The sequence below is a fragment of the Penicillium waksmanii genome, assembly GCF_028829765.1.
Source record: "Penicillium waksmanii strain IBT 27052 chromosome Unknown utg000008l:1.0-5622682.0:1.0-5626561.0, whole genome shotgun sequence".
Classification (NCBI taxonomy): domain Eukaryota; kingdom Fungi; phylum Ascomycota; class Eurotiomycetes; order Eurotiales; family Aspergillaceae; genus Penicillium; species Penicillium waksmanii.
This window is the reverse complement of record NW_026643254.1, coordinates 2,970,989-2,996,711: the sequence shown is the minus strand read 5'-3', so window position 1 is coordinate 2,996,711 and position 25,723 is coordinate 2,970,989. Positions and strand designations below refer to the sequence as shown.

Below are 25,723 nucleotides of genomic sequence, written 5' to 3'. Positions count from 1 at the left end.
TTTATCCTCTGGTCTTATGATGATCTAATTGCCCTGCCAAATGGCTCCCATCCCGGAGGCCTATTTCCCGTCCCTGGACAAGTGCTTCTCCGGGGACGCTCAGCTCTTGTACGACCCTCACTGACCTTCTTGGGTTGGCATTTGATACTGATATACTGATCGTTTGATAGGTCCTGGAAGAATGCATTTCTCTATACAAACGACGCCGAACGCCAGACCGGTGATGTAGACAATGTCGCCGCCTTCCTTTCGCACCCCGACAGTACTCAACAATTATCCCAGAGTCTGAGCCCTTTCTCCCGCCCTTCTGCGAAATCTAAGTCCGAATTCGAATCCAAGACCGCCGCAATCCATGCCGAGACGAATTCGAAGAGCTCATTCGATCTGAAGGAGATCAAGGCTGATGCGCAATGGCTCAGTCAGACCGCCAATATCGACGAGATTACCGCTCTACGCATCGCCATCCTCGAATGGCAGGATCGCCCGGCCGCACGTCTCACAACAAAGTTTTCCAATGAGGAGGCTACGAGTCTGCAAAGCGCGGCGGGTGTCGACAACCTTCGTGTTTCGGTAGCTGGCCCGAACCTAGGCAGTATCTTGAGGCAGACTGGCGGTGATGACAATACGTCTTCCTTTGACACGGAAAGAAACCGACGCTTGCGACTACGCAATATTTACATCTCCGAACGCGGCCATACCCTCAAGACCCTCCGCAAGCTGATGGTTCTATCCTTTCACGATCGTGCAAGCGACTCGCACAACTCTGACAAGGCTGGCGCCGCGCGCAAACTTGCATTGTCCAAGCTAGGCGTGTCTCTGTTCAAAGAGAAAGCATCCGGTGATGGATTGAAGCAATTTTTGGAAGAGTGTATCGCCGGCATTCGAAGGCGCCTAAAGGACGCAGCCGCAGATGGCGGTTGGCTGGGCGCCTCTGAGAGTAACCAAGACACAGAAGCCGCCTGGAAGACTACCCTAGTGGAGGAAATTGTACATATCCTCCAACTGATGTTTCATTCTCTTCAACCATCAACGGAAGTGCCTTCTGGAATCCTTGTGGAGTCCTGGCTGGAGCTCATGGCGGAGTATGACTTTTTGGAATATTTGCAAGTAGTAGGTGTCGACATGGATAGAACTTTAGGACCTTGAATGCTGACTAGGACTACAGCCTTGCGAACAGCCCAAGGAGCTGCTATTACCACTCCAATCTTTTGTTTCGCTGACTACCCTTGCCTTCTTGAAAGTTTCCCTTGTGATCGGATCCATGGGGGACCCGAACACGCCCCCAGTCATCTCCTGTGGAAAGGAGGCATATTTCCTCTCCAAGGAAAGGATACCTAGAATAACAGAGATCTTACTCAACGCCTGCACGACGACGACGATGGTCACTGCCAACCCAGCTGCATTCTCCTGGGGCTTGATACTTTACACTTTGCAAAACCTAGCTTCCAAAGAGCAACAAGATCGAGAGATGAAACAACTAAATAGTGCCGTGGAATCTTTCCAGGCGCGTACCGCAGGGCCGTCTGGGGGATCTGAGCCGTCTCTTTATGAAGATTTGATTGACTGTGCTCGACCACCGCATATGAATGAGGAGCAGGACCCTCTGCTATATCTGACTTCTGATCAGGTCAGAGATTTGGCCTTCAGCACAATCATCACACTCTCTGCCAAAGCGGGGTCTATGTCAGCAATCGACGATGGTTTAACATATCGTTGGACGCGTCTGGCTCTGCTTGATCTTGTTCGGGAGACAATCAGATACACTGACTATTCACCGGAGATTGTGGAGGCTCTGTTAGCGATTCTCAGTGGGACTCCAAACTCTTCGCCCTGTCCCTCGGAAGATTCGCTTAGCCCTGCCAGTGAACCAAAGTCGGTCTTTGTCAAAACTCCAATACTTATGGATGAGATATTCCGCGTCTCACGTTCCAGATTTCCGTACGAAACAGTCCCATTCCTGAAGCTCTGTCGTGCGCTCGTGAGTCCGCACTTGATCAATGAGGACGGCCTACCCGAGATTGTCGAAGAACTCGAGAGCATCAGTACCTTCACACAGGCAGTCACGTCAGACTTCCAGGGGTACGAGACGATTCGAGAAGATGAGAATGCCAACTTCGTGTCCCTGACACAAGCCCTTCCAATGTTCGAGTCTCTTCCTCACAGCCGGCTCCTCGGTAATGAGCCGGATAATGCTCTTGTGGTACACGGGTCATCGGAGATTCCAGCCACGGCTGTTGGACAAGTCATTTCTGAATCGAGACCGGCCGTCATTATGTGGCAACATGAATATTCGTGTCTGAGCTACTTGGGAAGCTGGCTAGAAGAGTGGAGTGAGAGTGGCGGTGACACTTCTAGCTGGGATCCCGAGTGCGGCACCGAGATAATCGGTCTCCTAGCTGACCTTGTGGCTAGCTCTCAAGATGTCCACACTCATGACTCCCCGGGTACTAGCGCGAAGAGAATTTTGGAAATGGCCAGTGATGGGCTGTCGCGCCAAGGCGATATCATCTCGGTGGTGCTGGATATTTTTGAGCGCAACCTACAGAATGTTGGCTCACGGGGTGGTGCTGTGGAGGCATTGGATCTACTGATGGTCTGCATGCAATTCATCCAAGAGGTCCTCCATGTCCTTCCCAACAGAATCTGGCCATTTTTGAGTCGCAGCAGCTTCATCGGGTCAGACGGCAAAGGCGGAGTATTAGCTGCGATCATTTCGGCAGTGGAGATTCCTGCTGGGGAGTATCCATTCCTTCTCAGCGCCCTTCGCTTGTTCGAGGCCGCTGTCGACGATGCTGTGTCACGCGCAGTACTTCGCAAATGCCCTGGTAGTGTCTCGGGCAAATCGACAATCGCATCGGACTGGAGTGCGGGCATCCCCTCCCATGTCATGAGAACCATTTTGCTGAATTTTACTCGTACAATGGTTGAGATTTTCAACAGCAACGGTAACTGGAGGTTCAACTTCCCTGAGCAACAATTCGGAATCAGTGCTGGTCTTGCCAAGGTTTTCGATCGCATCCTTTACTACGTCTACGGAATCAATGATTCTACGAAACTTGAATCAAAAATTACTGGCGTGTTTTCTGATTCTGCAGCCTACATTCTGGATATGCTACGGCCTCGTTCAGCCACCGACCTACCTTTTAACGCCATCCTCCGGCTGATCACCGATGGTCTCCAAACTCCACCTACCCTTCACCTCCGCTACCTTGACCTAGTTGTTGACCAGGTCAGCTCCACTCTCAGGCTGAGTGATAAGCTTGTCCAGTCGGCACGACTCGCTGAGAAGCCCGCCTCACTTCTAGAGGAGCAATTGTTCAAAGCTACCCCGGTTTTGACCAAACTTTACGCTCTTAATGATGCCTACAAACTACCCGTCGTATCGTTATTGGACACCTTGGTCACAAGTGCTTCTTCAAACTCCGACAAGGAACCTCCATCTCTTGTTGGTCATCTTGGGGCAGAGTCAGCTTGCCTTTTCCTTGACGTGCTCGCCCAGCTCGATAAGTCACTTAACAACAAGCCTCTACTTCTCGCGATCTGGCACCTTCTGTCGACCTTTGTGAGCAAACGTCAACAATGGTTGGCCGTTTTCATTCTCACTGGCGCATCTCCTCGTCAAACTTTGAAGAAGACAGATACCGGTGGCCCGAAGATGAGGGGCGCGCCATTCTTACAAATTGCTCTTGATAAACTTGCCCATCTCGAGAAGGAGGATCCTCAAGTGGCTTTATCCCTACTTCAGTTTGTTTCTCGAGCCCAGGAAAACTGGCCATGGGCTTCGCCTCACCTACAAAAACACACTCAATTCTTCAACGGCATATTGCATTATGTTTCGAAGCTGAACATTTCCACTCTCCCTGTATCCGAGCAAATCTTCGCGACACGCATTGCGGCCGTTGTTACAGACATCTGCGCTGTTTACCTCTTCCCATACAAGGAGCTGATCAGGGGAGCACCATCAGATAAAGCAACTCTCGAACGAGGTCGAAAATTCTTCGCTGACATTATTCCCTTGGTGCAATGGCTATCTAAGGATGCCGTGGATGTCTCAGCTTACAATGCTTCTTTGCACGCCAACTTGAAGAAAAACTTCGAGAGGCGCTACTCTGGTTGCAAGATGACAGACTTCAAGAGATCAGCACTTGAGTCCCGCACTCTGGGACGTGATTACTACTACAACCTGGGTATGGGACAACAGTTATTGTCGTATGACTTTGCCTGGGCGGGAAACCGCAAACAAGGCTTCTCCGAGGAGTTTGAGAGAGCCAACATCAATCTGTCACTTGTTGAAGCACAGGTGGTAAGTTTTGTCTGATTATTTTGATTAATTTGTCGATCATTGCTAACAATTTTTCCAGACTCTTCTAAACAGCTGGAAATTCTTCGCCGTTGAACATTGCCAGGACTTTATGAGAGCTGGCCAAATGGTGCCGGTCTTGATGGCAGAGGTAGCACAGAAATGCCTTGAAGCCAATAGTCGAGCTGTCCCGCCAGAGGCCATCTTCGCACGTATTCAGCAAGTTCGAGTTGATTTTGCCCAGGCACTGACTCAGTGTCTCGTTGAGGAGGGAGCTAGAGGTGCTGAGGTGTTTCACTTGCTCGAGGTGGTTTGGAAAGCACTGCGCTCTCGTCACCCAACCTACGAGGCAGCTCTCGTTGGTGATGACACAGAATACTACCGCTCCCTTCTCAATGTGCTATTCTTAGCCCTCCAATTCCATGTGGATGTGCCTCGACTGCAAAATCAGCCAGAGGTCCTCACGAAGGCGGCCAAGGTCTCATCCAATATTCCAGTCATTGTGGAAGTTGTCAAGACTGTTGTCGCACAAGGCTTCCGATCATTGACTTCATATTTGCACGACGAGCCGGATAAGTGCACGCCCAAGGATTTTGCGGTCATCATTGCCATTCTCCAGACTTGTCTGCAGGTCAAGGACGCCGATCGACTCTTTGAGTATATCACATTCCACGTCCAGGACAACGATACCGTCCGACACGCGACGACACTCTTCTCCTGGGCAGATCAGCTCGCAATCGCCGGTGACCCTGTCTACGGCGAGGTCAGTCTTTCGTTCCTTGTTAAGCTCTCCACTCTCCCCATGTTAGCGGAACACCTCGCCGTGGAGGGAGTCCTAGGCAAACTGTCGACATGCCGCCTCACCAACATCCTTCAACAACCCAAGGGATTCGGACCCTTCGACACTGTCTCCCGGCTGTACACCATCTGGACCGGCGGTTTCCTCCCGCTGTGTCTAAACCTCCTTTTCAACGTCGTCCGCGCCGCCCCCGAAGTATCCGCCTTCCTCAACCAATTCGAAGGCCAGCTCAACCGTGCCGCAGAAGCCTTTTCCCACGGCCACTCCACCCCGCAATCGCAATGGATTAGTCTGGGCATGGCATCAGAGGCATATTCACTAGCCCTGATCTCCGTCGCTCTGGACCGCTTCCGTGAAGCCGGACCCAGCGCTGGTTTAGACCCGCAGTCCATCCAGGAACTCAAGTGGGATCGATCACACGTCAAGGATGATATTGAAGAACTGCTCAGTCGCCGCCCGTACCTGCGCGGTCGTATCGTCGCCACTACTGATAAGGAGGCCGAGATGTCGCGGCAGCCGCCGCTGGACAAGAAGCGTGATGCTGAGAACCGGTTGGAAGAAAAGATCGTGATTGAGTTGGAGGATGTGCTGGCCTGTTTGAATGGCGGCGAGGAATGATGATACTTATGTCTTTTATAGCCTTGTTCTTCTTTTTTAACTTGTTTTTTTTTTTTCCTATGTATTGCCTGGGCTGGGTTTGGGGTGTAGTCGATCAGTGCATCAAGATCCAATAAGATTTTTTCTGCATTCTAAAATTAAGTCATTTGTGGTGTTGTCTAGATTAGCTACTACCTACTAGGTAGTAACTACTACAAACCGGTACTAGTATTCCATCCAAGTTTACTTGGAACATTAACCTCCCAAGGATGTATCATCTTGACAAATCGGGCATAGATATCCATTCATCACGAGTCGTAAATTCCCAGCCATAGATCGTTAGGGCACAGCGTCCTGATCACAAACTCACGCGTACCATGCATCTGTATAAAGCGAAGAAAAACACCAGCAGAAAATCCCCAGTGAAGCGAGAAAGACAAAATAGACCTCATATATAATTACATCACCACACAGCACGCCTTCTCCAGCTTGCGCATAACCTTGGGCAACACCGCATTGACGATCTTTTCCACCTCGTCCTGCTGTTGTGGCTGTTGCTGGTGCTGTTGCTGCTGGTGGTGTCCCTGCTGCTGGCCGGGGTACCCGCCATGCGAGCCACCCTGGTGTGGTGCCTGGTGCGAAGGGTAGTCGGGCATGACCGCCTCACCACCGGTCAGGTTGACGTAGATACGGCCGGCGTTATCCTCGATGGCGTATTTCAGGCCGAGTTCCTGGCAGACTTGTTCGACGCGAGGCTTGATCTTCTGGACATGGCCGGCAGAGTGGTTGCCCTTACCAACGATGCTGTAGGAATCCTGGTGTTAGTAGTTTTCTTTTCTTTTTATCCCCAGCAGGTCTGTCGCGAAAACAGGCATGGCTCAGGAAATAGGATAAGGAGGAATGCAAACTTACACATGGAGGTGGCTTTGTCCGTGGGACTTGGCATACTTAATGCGCTCTTCCAGGATCTCCTCCGCCTCTTCGACGAACTGACCGTGGAGATCGATTGTGTCCGCCGCTACGCGGCCATTGGCGTTGTTCTCACGGAAAATGTATTCGGACGCTTGCTTGTTGTATTGCTCCATCTTGCGGCCGTGGGACTTGCCCTCTTCCGAAAGCTGTTTTGCGCCGGCGCCATCGCCGCTTGAGTAGGCTTCCTTCGACTGAGACGTAGAAAGGCGGAGTTAGGACGGATTGCGCCAGTGGTGATAGATCATCGCAACGCGATCGCGTGGAGAAGGGCAAAGAGAGAGAAGAGAAACAGGAATCGGGAGGATGTCTGGCATACCCGGTGAAAGCACTCGCCTCGCTTGGAGGCCTCCTGGCGCGCAAGATCGCGGAGGCGATCGTACTCGGCCTCGGAGTCACCGCTTTGGTCGTGGTTGAAGGCTTGGAGGTGTTAGATTGAGCGTTGTTTCAGGGAGAGATTGGCGCGACACGTACCCCGCGAGCCCAGGTGGGACATTTCGTAGGACATGGTGTGGTGGAGAGAGATCAATGAGGAAGTTAGGTTGGAACTGCGAAGAGTTCGTGAAGCTGAGGTGAGTGGGGAAGGGCGAATCAAATCTTGCAATCCAACCAGGGACTGGGGACTGGACCCCGAGGTACTGGGACTGCTGGTTCCTCCCAGGCGGGACCCGAAAAACCAGAACCCGATCGGGGGGGCGATCCATGGATCGATTGCGGCATGTAGATTGGATGGCCACATATCACATTAATGTACTGTACAGCATTTATTTACATTGTTTTGCGTAAGTGATTTCAGAGTGATTTGTTGATCTGTAGAGTTAAAAGTAGGCAAATACGTAGGGATGGTACCCCGTAGATCGGTCTGGATCCTTTTTACTCCGTACTCCGCACTGCTCTAGCATGGCATGGATCGCCTCCAGCTTATCATGCAAAATAAACCCCCCAGGAGACTAGCTTGTATGGACCATCTAATAGTTTATCAAGAGGAACTAGTAGCCCTCACTCCCTTGGTCCGTTCACGCCTAGAGGCATGGCACCCAAACCTTGTCTCTACGCTATTGATCCGGTGGGGTCGATACTTTCCTATCCACGATTCATTCCGTGCAGACCCAGCGGACACATACGGTAGTCGCAGAATCATACATGGGCCTTTTAACCACATGCCAAAGCTCGGTGGCATGCACATTCACCGGAATAGAGATCCGAGAGCCAATTAGTTGTCACAGGTTACATCGAAGCACTAATCCAAATTTTAAACAATTAGTACTCCAGGAAATATAGAAGCCTTGGAAATCAAGAGAGTGTATAAGATTTACCTGGCCTACTGATTACTGAGTTCTATGACCACTTTCTTGGAGAAAGGGCTAATATAGGTCTCTCTACTATGAGAAGATGCTGGAGATACTGGATCACAGTTCGTTGTTCATTCGTTACCCGATGACCATGACGATGTGGTGACCAAGAGGTACCCACGGTTTACTGGAACCCGCATCAAGAGCTTTCCGCCTCTAAACTCTCCAGGGCTGTTAGGTTAAACTGTTAAACAGTGTGACTTATCACTATCCAGAATACTCGCCAAACTCAACCTCGCTTTAATCAAAGTCTCGAGTCAATATTGATGGAGCCGAGATCGGTCAGATCCCTGACTTTCAGATTTCAGGCAAGAAATCGACGAAGTGCTTGAGCTGAGGGTTGAATTCCACAGTCTTGTCAGATTTACTAATAATACATACTAAGCTATAGTAACTCTGACAAGGGTTTAAAATTCAATCATCGCTCGTACACTTTGTCCATTTGCTGCAGATTTTGAGCCCAAAGGGTCACGAATCTGGCTCATATCGACTCCGTCAATCTCGGTTCGCGACGCCTGATTGAAACGAGGTTGAAAATAGTTTGGAGTGATTTGAGGTTTTTTTTGGCGATCTATCAATGATGATCCAAATCTGCGAGACATTCAACACTAGTGTGTCCCTCTCTAACCATCCATGGATCGAATGGGATGCGATGCTAAAAAGTGATGAATTATGTGGGATGAGCTGAACGGCCATTACATAGGCTAGATTCATACTCTATAGAATCCTGATCATATCCACAGGTGAGAACTACTGAGCTCTGGGGTGAATAGCGTGCTGAGCTACGTGTACTTTGTACTTCCGCGGAGTGACGAATGACGACTGCCATTGTGCTAAGAGGAATCCAGGTCAAAGGATTGGAGAATAAGACATAATTGACCGCACTGCATTTCCGACCAATGAAGGCGTTTTGAACGCGAATAAAAAGAAAATAGAAATGCCCGATTTAAACCGCATCGAGAACAGAAGATTACTCCGAGAACCTAGTAGATCTGACACCCCTTCGAGTAATTAGTATGGTGTGTCGCGGCGGCTGGTTCATACATAATCCTAGCGATAGCTACCCCGTCATTCTGTGCCGGGACTATGAACCGACCGATTAAAACGACATGCATGCTGTATGTAGTAGGAATTAGTCCACCCGGCGAGTCTCAGATTACAGATTACGCGATAGTACAGAGTACTAAGTATGGCAGAAAGGGTTAGAGTTGGCCAACACCTTCCGTGCAAGTTAACGTCTACTCCGTGCAGAATATTTCCAGCCCTGGGCGAAGGGGGGAAGTAGGTCGCAACTTTGGCTTTGGCACACCCCTTCCCCATGCAATACTCGTACTCAGCAAGAAAAGGAGGACCAGGGGGGAGGGGTGGCGCGCGGCAAATGAAGAGCTAGAAGCACTAGATAGTGGGTCAAACCCGATAGCGTGCCCCAGCGATAGAAATTCCAGAAATTCCATGAGCTCAGGGGCGGGCCATGTGAGACCCATGTGCGCCATTCTCTTGTTTGGGGCCCGGCTTTCAGTGTCTATGATTCCGTACGTAGGATGTATGTCGTTCATCCTCGTCTGACCCGCTTTGCTTTGAAATCCTGTGCAGGAAGCCGATCCACGGGGATCAAAGGACTTTGTCTTGCGTCCCACCCGACGGATCGGCACGGTACCGGAGATGGGCAGATGGTCATGGTACATAGTAGGCAGTAAGTATGTTTATACTAGGCAAACAGTAATCCGTATCGAGTCTACAATAAATACTCCGTACTGGATACTGTACTAGTGATAGTAGTACCATATACAGACAGGGCTTAACTACAGCGGTGGAGAGAGTGATGGAGCAACAGGTTTTGCAACGGCCGACCTGACGCCACCCTGTGGGGGTGTTGGGAGTCCCATCTATAGGGACGGGAGCGATCCCAGTGGCCAGACTGCTGATTCAGGTGTGACGGTAAAAGATGACTAGGATTTGGGGGAGGGTGTTCCAGGCTGAGGCAATCGCAGTTTCTGCTCAGTCGGACTGGCAAAGCCAGAAAAAAAAGAGAAAGTAAAAAGCAAGTTCGAAGGGGATCCCTGGACAACGGTCAGCTCGAGGGGTCCAAGAATAGAATGAATGATTGTACAGGGTACAGAGCAGTGCCGTTGTACAGTGCAATGCATATCCATCAATGGTAAGGCGGGCTGGGCGAGGGGATGAAAGCTCCAGGGACTCGAGCACCCCCGTCTCATGCCCTCAAAAATGGAGACGGTCGTCGGACAATAACCATTAGTGTGCTTGGTCCCCACATGTAGATCCTCCTGAATGTACTCCGTACGAGTAGAGATGTACGAGTAGATGGAGGTTGGAGAATATGCATTATCCGTAGAAGAGTGAGACAGGGGAGAGAACTTCCAATGCCCAGAGTCACTCTGTACAGAGTACAGAGTACAGTCTCATTGATGTGTCTTTGTTGTCGGATGATAGCCGAATGAGTGAAAGAGTGTTGATGTGTACTGTGGTGTATACAAAGAGACCGTAAAAAGGGGCTCCCCTGGAACGGGCGCTGATTGGCTGTTGATCAATACCAATCCACTTCTCATTGGCCAATCAGAATCCCTCAATGGGACGGCGATGCCAAAATCGCCTACGATGAATAATACCGTCAGGCCAGCGTCACATCGACCGGAGTCCCGTACCAAATGCAATACTCAATGCTCTGACGCGCCGGTATTACAGTTGTATCCCCTTTCTTATGCTAAGAAACTTCAATTTCCCAACTCCCCTCTTCCCTCCCCCCCCCCTTACACACCTTAAACCTCTCCTTCTCTCTCAGCTGGTTCCCGGCGTCTCTGTTCCTTTTTTTCTTTTTCTTGGATACCCTCAACTCTTCCCATCCATCGCTCCTTTCCTTTGAGCCTCGGGTATTCTGTCAAGGTGCGTCAATCTCAATTCCCCTTTTCTCTCCTATCACTGTCTCTCTCTTTCGTGCTCCGACCCTTTTGGTTTCACCCTTGCGTCGACACCTTTCCCATCCTGAAACGTTGGGTTTTCTGCGGCCTGTACCACCTTCGCCAAGTCCCCGACGACAGTCAATACTTTCATTTGCTCGTCTCTCTCGAGGTCTTACGTTTTTTCTCCTCGATCAGTTTCGCTGACCTTGCGCGCACGCTTCCAGTTCCTGTGATCGACCGAGCCCTGACCAAATTACACCGGCTCCTACCGCACTATCGTTAATACACGCATACACAAACGCACCCTATTTACAAACACATCTTTCCACCAACACCGCCATAATGGGTTGTGGTATGAGTACTGAGGATAAGGAGGGGAAGGCGCGTAACGAGGAGATCGAAAACCAGTTGAAGCGCGACAAGATGATGCAACGGAACGAGATCAAGATGCTGCTCCTTGGTATGATTCGATTCGCACCCAACCGGAGATCAATAAACACAACTCCGACAGTTCTGAGTAGTAGCTTACAAGAAACCACACAGGTGCCGGAGAGTCGGGCAAGTCTACCATTCTGAAGCAGATGAAGCTCATTCACGAGGGTGGCTACTCCCGCGACGAACGCGAATCCTTCAAAGAAATTATCTACAGCAACACCGTTCAGTCGATGCGGGTCATCCTTGAGGCGATGGAGTCTCTCGAGCTCCCCCTGGAGGATGCGCGGAATGAATATCACGTCCAGACCATCTTCATGCAGCCCGCTCAGATTGAGGGTGACAGCATCCCCCCGGAGGTTGGCAATGCCATTGGCGCCTTGTGGCGTGACACCGGTGTTCAGGAGTGCTTCAAGCGCTCGCGTGAGTACCAGCTGAACGACTCTGCCAAATAGTAAGTGGGCGCTCTCGACGAAAACGAAATGGCCATACCCCTAACAGTTCCCAGCTACTTTGACGCCGTTGATCGCATCGCCCAGCCCGACTACCTCCCTACCGACCAGGATGTTCTCCGTTCCCGTGTTAAGACTACTGGTATCACCGAGACTACCTTCATCATCGGCGATCTGACCTACCGCATGTTCGACGTCGGTGGCCAGCGATCAGAGCGAAAGAAGTGGATTCACTGCTTCGAGAACGTCACCACCATCCTTTTCCTGGTCGCCATCTCCGAGTACGACCAGCTGCTGTTCGAGGACGAGACCGTCAACCGTATGCAAGAAGCCCTGACCCTTTTCGACTCCATCTGCAACTCCCGTTGGTTCGTCAAGACCTCCATCATTCTCTTCCTCAACAAGATCGATCGATTCAAGGAGAAGCTGCCCGTCAGCCCGATGAAGAACTACTTCCCCGACTACGAGGGCGGTGCCGATTACTCTGCTGCGTGCGACTACATCCTCAACCGATTCGTGTCTTTGAACCAAGCCGAACAGAAACAGATCTACACCCACTTCACCTGCGCCACCGACACCACCCAAATTCGGTTCGTCATGGCCGCTGTCAACGGTAAGTCAACCACTACAATCTTTCTTGGACATCCAAGTGAAAAAAAAAAACACATGACTAATACTTTTCTCAGATATCATCATCCAAGAGAACCTCCGACTCTGCGGTTTGATCTAATGAACTACCAATCCCAGGGTGTCGCAGTGTGCTGAACTAGATCGCATGTGTTTTTCCTTTCGGCTGTAATCGGATCTCGCCGGGATTGTGATCAAAAGCCTCGTTCCAGAATTCCGGCGTTGAACATTTCTTTCTCTGTTCCATTTTCTTCTTCCATGTGTCCTTTCTAATTGCGCTCGCCTTTTCCTGACACGATCTCTAGCCGGTTCCTTTTTTTTCTTTTGACTTTTTCTTTTTCTTCCTGCTCTCGATGACACGAAACAGGATGCTTCCTTTTGACCATGACTCTCTCTAACGTTTAATCGACGCGGAGAGCCCTGAACTTTTTTTTCTCTTTTTCTTCCTCTGTGAACCATCGTCTCTTATTTCCTATTTCTCCTTTCCTTTCCCCCCCCCCCTTGTGTCTGATTTGAATGCTGGATATCCTATCATCTCTCTTGTGGTTGTCACCCTACCCTCTTATCTTTTTTGTTGTTTTATTGTATGTAAACATACCGTCTCCCTCATCGTTTCCTTGGTCTCGCGCCCGTTGGAAGCCTCGAGCGACCAGCCGGGCAATGGGCACGGGGAAATGACAGGATACACGGAATTATCATGTCTCTTCTCATGTGTCATGCCTCGGTCGTTGGGTTATAGTCAGACAGGAATTCAATTATCGGGTTTCCGACTTTATATGATCGTGACATGTAGAATGGTAGCAATTAGTATGATAAAGTGTCGAGCTATGACCGGTCGGTAGGTACTTGAGGTCTACGCATAACAGGTATACCCTTGTTATCAAAATTGTAGTCGAATTCGTGCACATGGCACATGGGCAGAATGGTTTCAATAAGGATGCAGATGTCCAGGGTATCTTAATTTCAACATGGGTAAAACAAAAACAACACTCACTTCACTTCACTTTAGAACCTCAACTTAGGTCCAACATAAACGATCAATATGGCAACAATCCACAGCCCAAAGATCCACGCATAGAGCATCATCCTCCCCCACCACCCCTTCCCTTCCGACATCCGCGTCAACATGCCCATCCTCCTCCCCGCCGCCTCCATCGTCGACGAAGTCTTATCCATGCCCAACGAAGCTCGATCCAGCGCGTCCTTCTCGTTGTCCAGCGTCTCCTGGAATGACTGCGATTGAGACTTCAATTGGCTGGCCATTGCGACTAGTGAACTGGTAAGGTCTTCTTGTTCGGAGCGGTCGTCATCGAGGGCCTTTTCTGCGGCGATCTTAGGGTCTTCTGGGGTTGTGCTGCTTCCTGTTGTTTTCGCGGCGGGGGCTTTAGATGCTGTGGTTGGTGCGTGTCTGTTGCGGAGGGCGGAGGGTGGTTCTGATGGTGTAGGTGTGGAAGTAGGTATAGATCTAGACGTTGGGACGGAGGTAGATGTAACCGTAGCTGGAGCTTTAGCTGGAGCTTTAGCTGGAGCTTTAGCTGTAGCTGTAGCAGAGACCGTCTCAGTGAAGAGAGCCGTTGACTTCGAGCCATCGGCTTCTCGCGTCGAAGAAACAACCTTCTTCTCCACAACCGGCTTAGAGAATAACTCGTTCCACTCATCATCCCCCTCATCCTCCGCGTCCTCACCATTCTCAGCTGCGTGGGCATCGGCCTCTTCCTCGTCGAGAACGGTTTGCATTCTCTTCAAAAGCTGCCTATCACGAGCAATTTCCGCCTGCGCTTCATGTCGGCGGTCGGGTTGCTTTAATTGTGGGAGTGAGCGCTCGAGTTGGGTGAGGAGGGTCCGCGCGTATTCGACGTTCTGTCATAAGATGGAACAACCTGTTAGCTTCAAATCTTCTGATCGTAGGTAGGATCTATCAATTTGGCTGAAACTCTTCCCGATTGCGGTTGAGGTTGGCCGTCATTTTCCTACCTTGGTTACTCGCATGCGCTGGTACTCGGACCGGCGTAGGGTGCGGAGCTCCGCGCCTGGCGAGAGGAGGTTATGCTCGAGGCGTGTGAAAAGACGGGCGGCATTTAGGAGAGTGAGGTCGGGGGACTCCCCTGCTGAAGGAAATGCCGATACAGCCATGCTGGGAATTAAGATGGGAGGTGTAGTGTAAGTAGTCGGACGTAGCCACTTTGGAGGTAAAGGTGGCCGATCATTGCTGACTAAGAATTTTCCATTTTGGACAAGTATACGGAGTATAAAATAGAAAATAGAAAGCATAAACAGATGAATCGAAATGGAAAAACAAAACAAAAGGACCGCCGACCTCCCAATGTGAGCGAAAATGAGCAAATACTAGTAATGAATGAGACATGGGAAATGCATAATCACAGTGACACAAAACGAGAAACCATCAAAAAGGCCACCGGGCTAAAAGTTGAAGCATGACACATGAAAAAAACAAAGATGATTCAGGCCAAAAAAATGCCCACTAACTATACTCGACGACTAGGCGTCGCCACGTCCGCACGCCATTATCATCCACCTCACGCATCTGCTGCACCGACTCGTTGCGTCTTTGGACAGATCCAGATCCGGTGGCTGCATCTCCCTCCGATCCAAATCGAGGCTGCGTGGCAACAGTTGCAGCGGAGACCACCGGGGAAGGTTTCCCACTGTTCTCCATTTGTTCACGGGCTCTGGCCGCCACCGCCCCGCTACTTGGATAATTGCTGTTTTGCGAAAGCGGTTTTAACACGTCGCATGCAGAGGCGGGTGGTGGTGGTGGCGGCGGCGAGGATGATTTGGATGTTGCCTTTTCCATATTGGACATTTGGGACCACGGGCTCGATTGCGGCGCGGATTTGCAAATCTGTTTGAGATGCTGGATTGCCAGGGAGAAGAGAAATAGACTGGTGACGATCGTGCTGATCGCGAATAGAGTGGTGTATAGTGACCACCGTGATGCGGATAAAAGTGGTAGAGCCCGAGATCGCGTGTATACTTCTTGTGCAAGGACCATCGCGGGGGTGTGAGAGAGCTTTATAATTCGACTAGAAAAAAAGAAAGTCGAGAACTTGAGCTTTGGAAAGAGTAGTCTGTGCTAGTAGATGGGTGATTTGGAACATATGAGGCTCGGGGTTTAGATCGGAGTGGGCATGATCTCGATGAAGCACGAAGCACAGCGTATCACTATCACGGCGGGGCGGGGCGGTTGAGCAAGTTTATGATCCAAACTTGAAGAGAGGGGTTATGACCAGGATTATAAACGACTTGAACGGGTGGCCTGGGGGTGTCAAGAGATCGACAGTGTTCAAGTTATTTTATTTTATTTTTTAAAACTTGGGAGCAAAGGTCAAGGCAAAGCTGGCGGGGCTGGCATAATCTCGGTTGGATCTATAAAAACTGGAATAAAAAAGGCCACCTCTTAGGGTTTCCCCGCGAAGGTGACACGATGGTTCGCAATGACATTACAGGAACGGTATAGGGAAATTAAAATAAAATCTACTACTCCGGATATTCCAGTAGATCATCTTCATGAAAAGTATCAAGGCTTATAATTGATTCATCAGAAAGTCAAAGATGCACAATCGAAACGGTGGAAGGTGGAAGGGAGTCTGCAACATTCGCAGTACTCGCAGTACTGACTATGTCCAGTAATCTCGCCTTCTGTACGGCCTACATTGGAACTCGTGGATTTCCCGTGTCTTTGAACGGTGGATGCTAAAAGAAAACACTAGACTTCTTTACCAGCTGCCGACCAGTCAGCCACGGGGAAGACTCCCAAATTTTCAGCTGCAACCATCAAGCGCCACGCAGGATTCAACCGGGATCTGCCCGTCTTCACCTCCCCACTATTCCTTCTTTCATTTTATGTCATTTGATTTTTCCTTCCAAATCATTCGCGACCTTCAGAGCAGGGGTGCTTGACCCATGACCATGGTCACGGTTACGGAGATAAAACCTGAGAGGCGTAAAAATCAATCGATTGGGTCGTCTTATCCTCTCAAAGCGAGCGATCTGCGATCAGATCGATACTAGTACTGGGAGGGGCGCATTCAGCTCCAGCTGGGCGTGGCACAGGCCATTCGCGCTAATATTGGCTTACACGGTCTAACCTAGTGCCCTCCCAACGAATCAGCTTCTCCATCCACTCGCTCGGCTATGTTTTTTTTCTCTTGCTTCCCTCTCTTTTGGCTTTAGCCCGCGTCTCCAGGGCCACGGATCCCCGCGAGTGATCGCCCTGTTCATCTTAATGCATACAGATGATCGCCAAAGGGCCTTGAACCTTGGAAAAAGAAAGAAAACTTCCAATTGAAAGTACACTCGAGCCCAATTCTCCCAATTCTGCAATATATACATCCCTCGCTCAACAAAGCAATGCCAAACCCTGCCGCGACTAGAGTTTCGCTGTGGCACCTTGCTTCAGCTCCGCCTGCGCTTGCTCGCGCAGGACTTTGCGCAGGATCTTCCCCGATGGGTTCTTAGGGATCGCCTCAAGGAATATGACCCCACCAGTGATCCGCTTCACTGCGGCAACCTTGCCGTCCAAGAACTGGACGACCTGCTCTGCCGTGAGAGATTGTCCAGGTGCCAGGACGACGTATGCACGAGGCCGCTCTTCCTCGTTGCTGTGTCACCTTGTCAGCGCCGGGGCTATCACAAAGAGACAGGAGGGTGTCCAAAAATATGTACGATACTTACATCACAACACCCACGACGGCCACATCCGCAATCGCTGGGTGTTCCAACAGCAGGGCCTCTAACTCTGCTGGGGCCACTTGGTTGCCTTTGACCTTGATCAGTTCCTGCGGGGGTCATGTCAGTGCCCCTCTTCCCTTCTAATATGTGATATCTGTGTGATTCTCGAAACTTAGCGCGTAATGACGTTACTCACCTTCAGCCTGTCCACAACATGGAACTTGCCCTGATCATCCACATAGGCAATGTCGCCTGTCCGAAGCCATCCATCCTCTGTCTTGGTTTCTTTCGTTGCCTCAGGGTTGCGCCAGTATCCTTTCATGACGTTAGGACCGCGCACCCACAGCTCACCGCGTTGATTGCGCTCAAGGATCTCCGTCATGCCGTCCTCGGCCACCATCTTGGCTTCGCAGTTGGCATTAGGTTCCCCGACTGAGGCTGAAGCACTCTTTTCTCGCGGATCCCAGCCGAGCATGGAGCATGTTACCCTATACAGCCATTAATATTGCTTTTGACATAACGACCATCCATGCACAAAAAAAAGGCAAAAAGAGAAAGAAAAAAAAGGAAACTCACTCAGTCATTCCCCACCCCTGCTTAACATTGATCTTCCCCTCGGGCCATAACTTCTCCACCTCAGCACAAACCTCTCTCCCCAACGGCGCCGCACCACTACCCACACTCTCCACACTACTAAGATCAAACTGCCTCACAGCCGGATGCTTAGCCAACAAAACCATAACAGGCGGCACGAAGATGAAATCCGTAATCCGGAACGTCTGCGTATACTCCAGCACCTTAACAAAGTCAAACTTAGGCATGATATAGACTGGTGTGCGCCTCGTCAACGCCGCCGCAATAAAAATATTCTGCGCCATAGCATGATAAAGCGGCAAGAAGCACAACCAGCGTGCGCGAAGCAATTTCTCCGCATGATCCGGGTTCAAAGAGGCCATATAGTTGTACTGCAGCATATTCGCCACGTAATTCTTATGCGTTATCTCGACGCCTTTCGGTCGACCCGTTGTTCCGCTGGAATAGTTTAGTACGAGGGTTGTATCGGCCTGTTCGGGCGTGGATAGATTTTCCCAGGCGAAACCTGTTCCTTCTTCGATTGGGGCGATTAATTCACCCCAATGCCGACATCCTTTCTGTCCGACGCCTGGACCGTCGTAAATCGTATTGTCGAAGACGAAGATTCGGTCCCGGTCTAGTCCTGCCTGCTTTGCGGCTTCTAGACCTGTGTCTAGGCTGCTGCCGGCGCAGATTAGGTACGTGGCGTCGCTGTCTTGGAGCTGGAAGGCCAGTTCCCGGGCTACGTAGGTAGGATTTGCGCCGGTGAAGATACCGCCTGCCATGATGATTCCCATGAAGACGACCGGGTAGAAGAGGTCGTTTCCGGAGAAGAGGAGGACTCGATCACCTGGTTGGAGGCCTGATTTGCGAAGGCCGGCGGCGAAGCGCTGGCTCCAGAGGCGGAAGTCATGCCGGGTGAAGTAGTGTGATTCTGGGCGGGCGGCTTCGAGGAAACAGCGGTTGGTCTTGGATAAGGGGGCTGTTGGGGAGTCTAGGAGGATTGAGGCGAGGTGGGCGTTTGGGATGTCGATTGTCCAGCGGGATTTGTACGGCATGTTGGATGAGTGTGGTGATACTAGTATCACGAGGGTTTGGAGGATGTAGAGGAAATGTATAGGTAGGTACTAGTATGGATTGAATGAGAATAAGAGGAACAGGCACTGGTAGAGAAAAGAGGATTTAAGACCGGGCACAATTTCATAACTCCGGCTCAACCGTGATCTTACTTGTTGGCATACAGCGTTGTCGAATCAAGATGTGTTCATTGGAGCTTTCCCCGCATAAATCGGCTTTATGCGTGCGGGGGATCCGAGGCGCATCCACCCGTTGCCGAGGACCAAGTGAGCACTACTAGTACTACTAGTACTGGTAGAAGCGAGCTATTCAATTATCTAACACGTGCTACTAGTGGCATCCGGGTAAATTGTCATTTGTGGATGTGCAGATATGCAGTTCGTACTTCCAGGTTCGTACTCGGTTAATCCCGATGAAAGCTAGTTGGACGCGTTGAAACCTTCAGATTGGAAGTATAGGATCGCACTACTCTCATGGAATTGTTACACAAATACCAAGAGCCTGCCCAGGTGTCTTTGAATTAACTTTCAGTTCAAGTTATTACTATATTTACTAGTATAGATCGAGGTTCCTTCATTCAATAATCTCATATTCAAGTATTTCAAATTCATATTGTCGTAATATCGTTATTATGCACGTCATCACACATGGCCAACAGTGGGAAACTTCAAGTTGAGATGGGTATAAATCAAAAGCCTCAAAACACCTCCAAGGGGGGATAGCCAAAAAGAAAGAAAAGAGAAATGTGATCTCCACAGAGAGCTATAACTACTGTGCCGATTCATCCGATAATGTAGAATCCACAATTTTATGCAGAACAGCACGCACCATCTCGCCATCCCCAGCACCATTAATGCGGGGCGTAGCATCAATCAATTCAATCAGAGACAACGCCCGATCGTGCAAATCTCGAACAACCTGCCGTGTATGCGTGAAACTGCCGGTACTTTGCATATACTGCACCGCATAGCGTTTCACTTCCTCATCCTGAGTCTTCTGCTTTAGAATGCTCACAAGCTGATGATTGCCAGGATTCGAGCGAACGCTATGAATAATCGGGAAAGAGAATTTTCCCTCGGTCAGATCTTCACAGAGACCTTTATTATGCGTGTATGCCGTATTGGAGAGATTCAGGTAATCGTCGCAGATCTGGAAAATTAGACCCATGACATTCACCAGACTGACGCAGTCTTTGCCTGTGCTACTCTCGGCTTGCATGAGTTTGACGGCGAGTCGGAAGAGACCGCCTGTCTTGTTGCCGACCATTTCGAGGTACTCGTCTTCGGTGGGGCAGGTGAGGGTGTCGCGCCAGAAGAGGTCCATACCCTGGCCCCGGTGAAGGTTAAGGAGCTCCTTGACGTAGATGTCGATTGCGGCGGGATTATTTAGGCGTTGGATTTCTTGGAGGGCGAGGAAATAGACGTAGTTTGCGGAGTTGATGGTTTGGGCTGTGCCGAAGATGTTGTGGGCGACGGGGACGCCGCGGCGGAGGACAGAGTTGTCTTCGACATCGTCGATTCTGAAGAGCGGCGGGTTAGAGTAGATCCGAGGTGGTTGATAAATAAGTTATATGGTACACACAGTAGGGATGCCGTGTGCAGCATCAGGACCGCTTTGCTGATGATGGCCAAGCTCTCTGGTGGCACCTGGAGCCAGGAATTAAACGCTTGGATGAGCTGGGTGCGTACATCCTTGCCGGGATGCTGGTGCATGTAGTCGTAGGGGCCTATGAGGATTTTCTCATTTTTGGAGGACCAGGTGCCATCTTTGTACTTGGTGCCGTCGACACTGGACCTGTTGCGCTTATGTTTCTGCCTTGGGGGGTGGCCGTTGGCGGAATCGTCGGTGACTGATTTTCGATGGCGGTGGGATGGGGGGCTCGCGGGGCTATTTGTAGCACCGGCGGAGCTGGTCCTCGGTGGGACGGGGCTGGGTGGTTGGTGGGAGGGGTTCATGCTGTGTACAGGTGGTGGTGGTGATAGTGGACGATGAGGGGAAGATTGGAGGGGACTCGGAGGGGTCGAATGCGGAGAGCACATGCAGATCTAGCTGCAGATGTGCTAGATGCAGATGACATCAAATCAGCAGGCAGCAGTTGGAGTGAAAGCCTGAGATTGAAGGCACCAAGGCATCAATGTGTCTAGCCTAAGCCACGATCGGTAGCTTCCACAGAGTACTCCAAAGTACTCCGTACTAGAGTAGATGATACTATGCTATCATGGTAGTAGCTATAGGTACTATAGTTAGTGTAGTATACTGTATACTGGTGAATTACTAAGTGTTAAGCGCCCGGAAGGAAGGGACGAAGGGACGAAGGGACAAAGGGAGAGTAGGGATGTGATGGGATGTGACTGCCTTGCAGAGGATCAGTTACCATAGTGATTATACTACTTATAGCATATAATTATTAATTATAGTTACAATTGTAGTTACTGTATATTATTGTGACTCATTAGGGGTGTAGGTGCCATGTTGGGACTTGGAAGACTTTTTGGAAGATTTTTGTTTACTGGGCATCACCGCCATCTGGTCTAGACATACGAATAATACTAGCCCTGGAGTACTAGAATGACATCGGTCTCCACTAACAAAGAGCCTCCGGGGAGAGAGCAGTTGAAACCGGTTTTCTGTCACCAGATTTAACCTCCTCCAAGCTTAGCTGTTTAGCGTGCAGAATATCCCTGGTTCTCTAGCTTCCTTACAGGCCTGGAGTGGGTCGTCCGGGGCAACCAGATATTTACTTTCTTTATTTATACCCTAGCGATGCTCAAAGTGGCTACCCGATCTGACCTCATCGGCACCACACGGACCACCCCAGCCCTCTCAACTTCGCCATTTCGGTGGATATAAACAGCCCATGCGCTTTTTCAGCTGACCTTGGGACACTGCTTGTGGAAACTCAAGAGCTTTTTACCGGGCTCGGGGTTTTTCTCTTTTTTCTTTTCCAACGTTGTGCACTTGACACAACATATCTCTTCTCTCCTTCCATCACCATCATCACTTCCCTCATGGAGACTCTATTGGCCCATTCCTTTGACTATCTTTCCTCTCATGAGCCCAGCAAAGTCCGAAAGGGCCTGCGACAGGTAGAGGGCCTGTTGGCCCAGATTTGCCTCTCAAAACCCGTCTCCAAATCTCCGCCCGACCGTCGAAGGTCTCATCTGGCCGTCGAAGCCCAGCCCGTGCCGAAGGCCTTGACCGACCTGCACGATGACCCGGCATTTAGGGAATTTTTCAAGCTCCAGCAGAGCTTCCAATGGAATGGTGCGTATGAGCTATCGCGTTTTCCTCAACAGAAAAAAACACACCGAAGCACACAAAACATGATATATCACCACTGTGGATGGCATTACAAAAACAAAACAAAAAACGAACAAATCACATGTCACAAAACAAAGAAAAAAGAAAAGAAAACTAACATTCTCTTAAACAGTGGCAATGCGCCTAGTATCCTGCCTCGAACACCTCCTCGGCCGCGGGAGCAATGGCACAAACGACATGCTCATCGTCTGCACCCTCGACCTCATCCAAGGTGCCCTCCTCCTCCACCCACCATCGCGCACCCTCTTTGCCCGCGAAATCTACATGAATCTTCTCCTCGATCTCCTCGACCCAATCAATTGCCCAGCCATCCAATCAGCAACTCTCCTCACCCTCGTCACAGCCCTCCTCGACTGCCCAGCGAATACCCGCACCTTTGAAGATCTTGACGGTCTTCTCACCATCACATCACTTTTCAAACAGCGCGCAACATCCCGCGAAGTCAAGCTCAAACTCGTCGAGTTCCTTTACTTCTACCTGATGCCGGAAACTCCCATCCTAGGCCCCGGCTCGGCTCCTATACCTAGTCCGCCGGGCCTGCAGCGCAGTCCGAGCAAGCTTTCCTCGCGCCCAATGTCACAACACTCGCATTCACCGGCGGCGGCAAAGATTGCGCGCGATACGAGGACAACGGATGAGAAGCAGGCCCTGCTGGGGAGATATTTGAATAATGTTGAGGATTTGGTAGAGGATTTAAAGGAAACAGCTCCATTTGGGGCTACGGTATACTGAACGACTTTTTATTTTTCCTCCGGTGGTGATGACCCAGTTTCGCTCTCATGATAGAATGTGTGGGATGGCCGCATTGATGTGGTCTGCGCTAGTGTTTCTCTTCTCTTCTCTTCTTTACAGCGCTGAGCGGCGTCTTTTTTTTCTCTTCTTAGCCTTGCTGATTTTTTTTCTTCTACGCCACACTTTTTGTTCACACTTTTTCACCTTCGATTCCTCACGAGCTGATATGTTCCGTCTGGCACGGCGTCCCAGATTATGTGGTCAAGATTGATGCTTATCTTTCGCGCCAGTTTTGTTCCTTTCCCGACTCTCTTCTCTACTTCACTTTTTTCCTGTTTTCTCCCTCTTCTTCGTCTCCTACGTGATTTATTTCCTCCTCTTATCTCTTTCCTTCACTCTTGTCCCCCCCCCCCCCCCCAATATTTGATGGAAATATTGCCTGTCGACCTCGGTCCCCGTTTTCCTTACCTGTCTTTAATGGCGACATGATCGTGTGACGATTCTTCTCTGTGATTATTTCACTCAAATACAATGAAATCTGTGAAGAAAAAAAACCATTCATCCATCCACCCCTTACGGTGCTCCATAACCGCAATTGACCCAGTGTAGAGACCCAGTATTGGAGATATAAACGCTATTATACTATTTGGTATCCTACCTACCCAGTTATGTAATTCGGTATCCTGAACTTGAATCGTTAGGATCAAGCTACCCTGAAAAAACACCAGTCGATTGCGGTTATGGACTTTGGAAGGGCCGCACTCCTGCATCTACCCGTACTAGTATAGACAAACCATTGATCCCAAGACCAATTCGTAAGTGGGCCGTCGGTCCACGAACATGTGGTTCAAGCCCTTGATCCCTGTCGTATTTTATACACCAGCCGATCCATGTGGGGTATGTTAGAGCAATCACATCATTTCGCGGGTCCGTGGTTGCCTCAGTATTGAAACGTGAGTCAATCGTCGTTTCGGAACTTCTGTTCAAGTTTGAGGATACACTACCTAGTACTAGTATGGCTTGGTTTGGCTAGTCCGGTTGTGGGGACACCATTGATTCAAGCGCAGGAAATATATATTTAACTCCACTTTCACCCCTCCCTTCCAAGGTTTGCAATCACTAGGACTTGCTGGGCTGGGCTCTATATTGACTACATGTAAGGAACAAGCCCGCAATGGCCGTGACGGAGACTATTCAGAAAATGCAGCGAGAAAGAAGGGAACGGTGGAGAGGGCTATTCACAGATCGAGCTGTAGGTATGTTAATTCGGTCGAGGCGTATGATGAATGGGCTGAGGTATGTGTGTGTTCATGATGGCCTTCTAATTCTAAGCCTTGCCTGTTTTTCGAAATTGGAAATTGTTGCGCTACAGCGATATTTGACCTTTTTTATTTTTAAGTTTCAAGTTATTTCTTGCGACTAGTGACTAGTGACTACTGGAACCGTAAGCGCCAGGTCTACGATACAGATGGGAATTTTCTCCAGCGCCTTGACGGCATCGAGATGCAGGTATTGCTCTCCGAGTTCCTCGGTCGGGTAGCTGCGCTTCCAGCCTGCCGAGAAGAGTAGCGCGCAGATTTTGGTGGACATAGGATGTTGCAAGGGAAAGAATGCGACGCAACTACTCGACGCGATATCGGCGTGGCGGGAGAGCCAGACACATGGCCATGACCGCCTTCGGGGCTGAGATCGTGAGCCATGTTGCATCGACCGGTATGTTGTGAGTAGCGCAGACGTCAGTTAAATCCGCGATGGCGAAGAGCGGACTTGACGAAGTGCTGGTTGGGAGCGTGGACGAGCAGTTGGTCGAGACTTTGGGTGCTCGTCCGAAGAAATGGGGGCGATGAGGTGTGGGTTGGAATGTGTTTCAACAAAAACTACTAGTAGTCTTAACAGGGAGCTTGAAGTTGATAGTAGTTTAGTTGAATATTTGATATCTTTGTGGATTGGATCAAAATAGACATAACAATAAAAATCACGGGAAAACCCAAAATTAGGTTCTAATAAAAACAGAATTGCCAGAGTGGAAATGTCTAACGGGGGTATCATCGTTCGTCGTTAATCGTGCGCAGAATAGCGGGAGAAGACATCAAACCAATTTATGAAGGCTCGCCGAGAGTCTCGGTGAAGAACACGAGATGGGCCATCTTGAATGATAAAAGGGCTCGAGTTGAATAGGGTAAGAAAGAAGAGACAGGAAGCGGAGAGGAAAAGTTCTTGAAATGCTTGCTGGGCTGACATTGGTTGGGATCGGGGTCTGGGAAGTACTCGCCGGGAATTTGGGGCGGCGAATGAGATCGATCATTTTTCTGGTGACAACCGCGAAATATTGTATGCGGATGCATGGGGATGATGCTGAGTAGCTGAACCATCTCTCGGGGTGGAGGTGCCGGGGATCCTTGTAGCTTGTAGTGAGTGGGATGTGACTTGGGCTATCCTCGCTTCTATTGATTAAGACGACGGCCTGGGGCAGCCCGAAGAGGAGATTCGGCCCGAACGAAATTTCGAGGACGGTCAGAGTTGTAATCGAAATCCTCCCTAGGGTGAGGCCACTCTGGGGAGTTAAAGGACATATCAAGGTGCTCCTGTACCGGGGAGGGTTGGATTTCCGGCATACGACAGGGTGTGATGTCTTGGGCTGGGTCTGCGATGGCAACAAGATTGGCTGTGCAGTAAAGTTCACACCTGGATATAGACACCCAAGCCTTCACATAAATGTGAGATCTTGAAAATCGTGGAACAAGATTCAAAAAAAGGCCACAAGACCTCGGAATGCTCTGCGGCTGATCATGGGGCAAAATGGGAGTTTCCAGTTTCCAGACGGGAGAAATCACACTGCGAAGTTCAGAGGGTGTTATAGGAACGCGCGGTGGAGATGTGGA

The 25,723-nt window shown here is 50.1% G+C and overlaps 9 protein-coding genes across 9 annotated transcripts; 4 read left to right on the top strand and 5 right to left on the bottom strand.

The window, feature by feature from the left end:
* Positions 1-40: 40 nt before the first annotated feature.
* Positions 41-5,717, top strand: N7481_009435 (nucleoporin; the record flags this gene model as incomplete). The annotated part of the gene is made up of 4 exons (XM_057268654.1): positions 41-108; positions 171-1,110; positions 1,166-4,303; positions 4,362-5,717. 4 exons carry the CDS (start codon positions 41-43, stop codon positions 5,715-5,717), a joined length of 5,502 nt encoding a protein of 1,833 aa, XP_057119331.1.
* A 437-nt stretch (positions 5,718-6,154) lies between these two features.
* N7481_009434 (Smr domain-containing protein) lies at positions 6,155-7,173 on the bottom strand (the record flags this gene model as incomplete). The annotated part of the gene is made up of 4 exons (XM_057268653.1): positions 6,155-6,500; positions 6,609-6,859; positions 6,985-7,085; positions 7,140-7,173. The coding sequence occupies 4 exons, from the start codon at positions 7,171-7,173 to the stop codon at positions 6,155-6,157; spliced, it is 732 nt and encodes a 243-aa protein (XP_057119330.1).
* A 4,104-nt stretch (positions 7,174-11,277) lies between these two features.
* On the top strand, positions 11,278-12,549 carry gpaA (guanine nucleotide-binding protein subunit alpha gpaA; the record flags this gene model as incomplete). The annotated part of the gene is made up of 4 exons (XM_057268652.1): positions 11,278-11,395; positions 11,479-11,821; positions 11,876-12,432; positions 12,506-12,549. The coding sequence occupies 4 exons, from the start codon at positions 11,278-11,280 to the stop codon at positions 12,547-12,549; spliced, it is 1,062 nt and encodes a 353-aa protein (XP_057119329.1).
* Positions 12,550-13,451: 902 nt separating this feature from the next.
* Positions 13,452-14,579, bottom strand: N7481_009432 (uncharacterized protein; the record flags this gene model as incomplete). The annotated part of the gene is made up of 2 exons (XM_057268651.1): positions 13,452-14,306; positions 14,421-14,579. The coding sequence occupies 2 exons, from the start codon at positions 14,577-14,579 to the stop codon at positions 13,452-13,454; spliced, it is 1,014 nt and encodes a 337-aa protein (XP_057119328.1).
* Positions 14,580-14,928: 349 nt separating this feature from the next.
* Positions 14,929-15,459, bottom strand: N7481_009431 (uncharacterized protein; the record flags this gene model as incomplete). Its single annotated transcript, XM_057268650.1, has 1 exon — positions 14,929-15,459. One exon carries the CDS (start codon positions 15,457-15,459, stop codon positions 14,929-14,931), a length of 531 nt encoding a protein of 176 aa, XP_057119327.1.
* A 1,377-nt stretch (positions 15,460-16,836) lies between these two features.
* On the bottom strand, positions 16,837-18,769 carry N7481_009430 (acyl--CoA ligase; the record flags this gene model as incomplete). The annotated part of the gene is made up of 4 exons (XM_057268649.1): positions 16,837-17,068; positions 17,142-17,245; positions 17,335-17,626; positions 17,715-18,769. The coding sequence occupies 4 exons, from the start codon at positions 18,767-18,769 to the stop codon at positions 16,837-16,839; spliced, it is 1,683 nt and encodes a 560-aa protein (XP_057119326.1).
* Positions 18,770-19,556: 787 nt separating this feature from the next.
* On the bottom strand, positions 19,557-20,743 carry N7481_009429 (FPP/GGPP synthase family protein; the record flags this gene model as incomplete). The annotated part of the gene is made up of 2 exons (XM_057268648.1): positions 19,557-20,307; positions 20,370-20,743. 2 exons carry the CDS (start codon positions 20,741-20,743, stop codon positions 19,557-19,559), a joined length of 1,125 nt encoding a protein of 374 aa, XP_057119325.1.
* Positions 20,744-21,796: 1,053 nt separating this feature from the next.
* Positions 21,797-22,841, top strand: N7481_009428 (cell division control protein 14; the record flags this gene model as incomplete). Its single annotated transcript, XM_057268647.1, has 2 exons — positions 21,797-22,052; positions 22,222-22,841. The coding sequence occupies 2 exons, from the start codon at positions 21,797-21,799 to the stop codon at positions 22,839-22,841; spliced, it is 876 nt and encodes a 291-aa protein (XP_057119324.1).
* A 1,174-nt stretch (positions 22,842-24,015) lies between these two features.
* Positions 24,016-24,410, top strand: N7481_009427 (uncharacterized protein; the record flags this gene model as incomplete). Its single annotated transcript, XM_057268646.1, has 2 exons — positions 24,016-24,097; positions 24,265-24,410. 2 exons carry the CDS (start codon positions 24,016-24,018, stop codon positions 24,408-24,410), a joined length of 228 nt encoding a protein of 75 aa, XP_057119323.1.
* Positions 24,411-25,723: the final 1,313 nt, after the last annotated feature.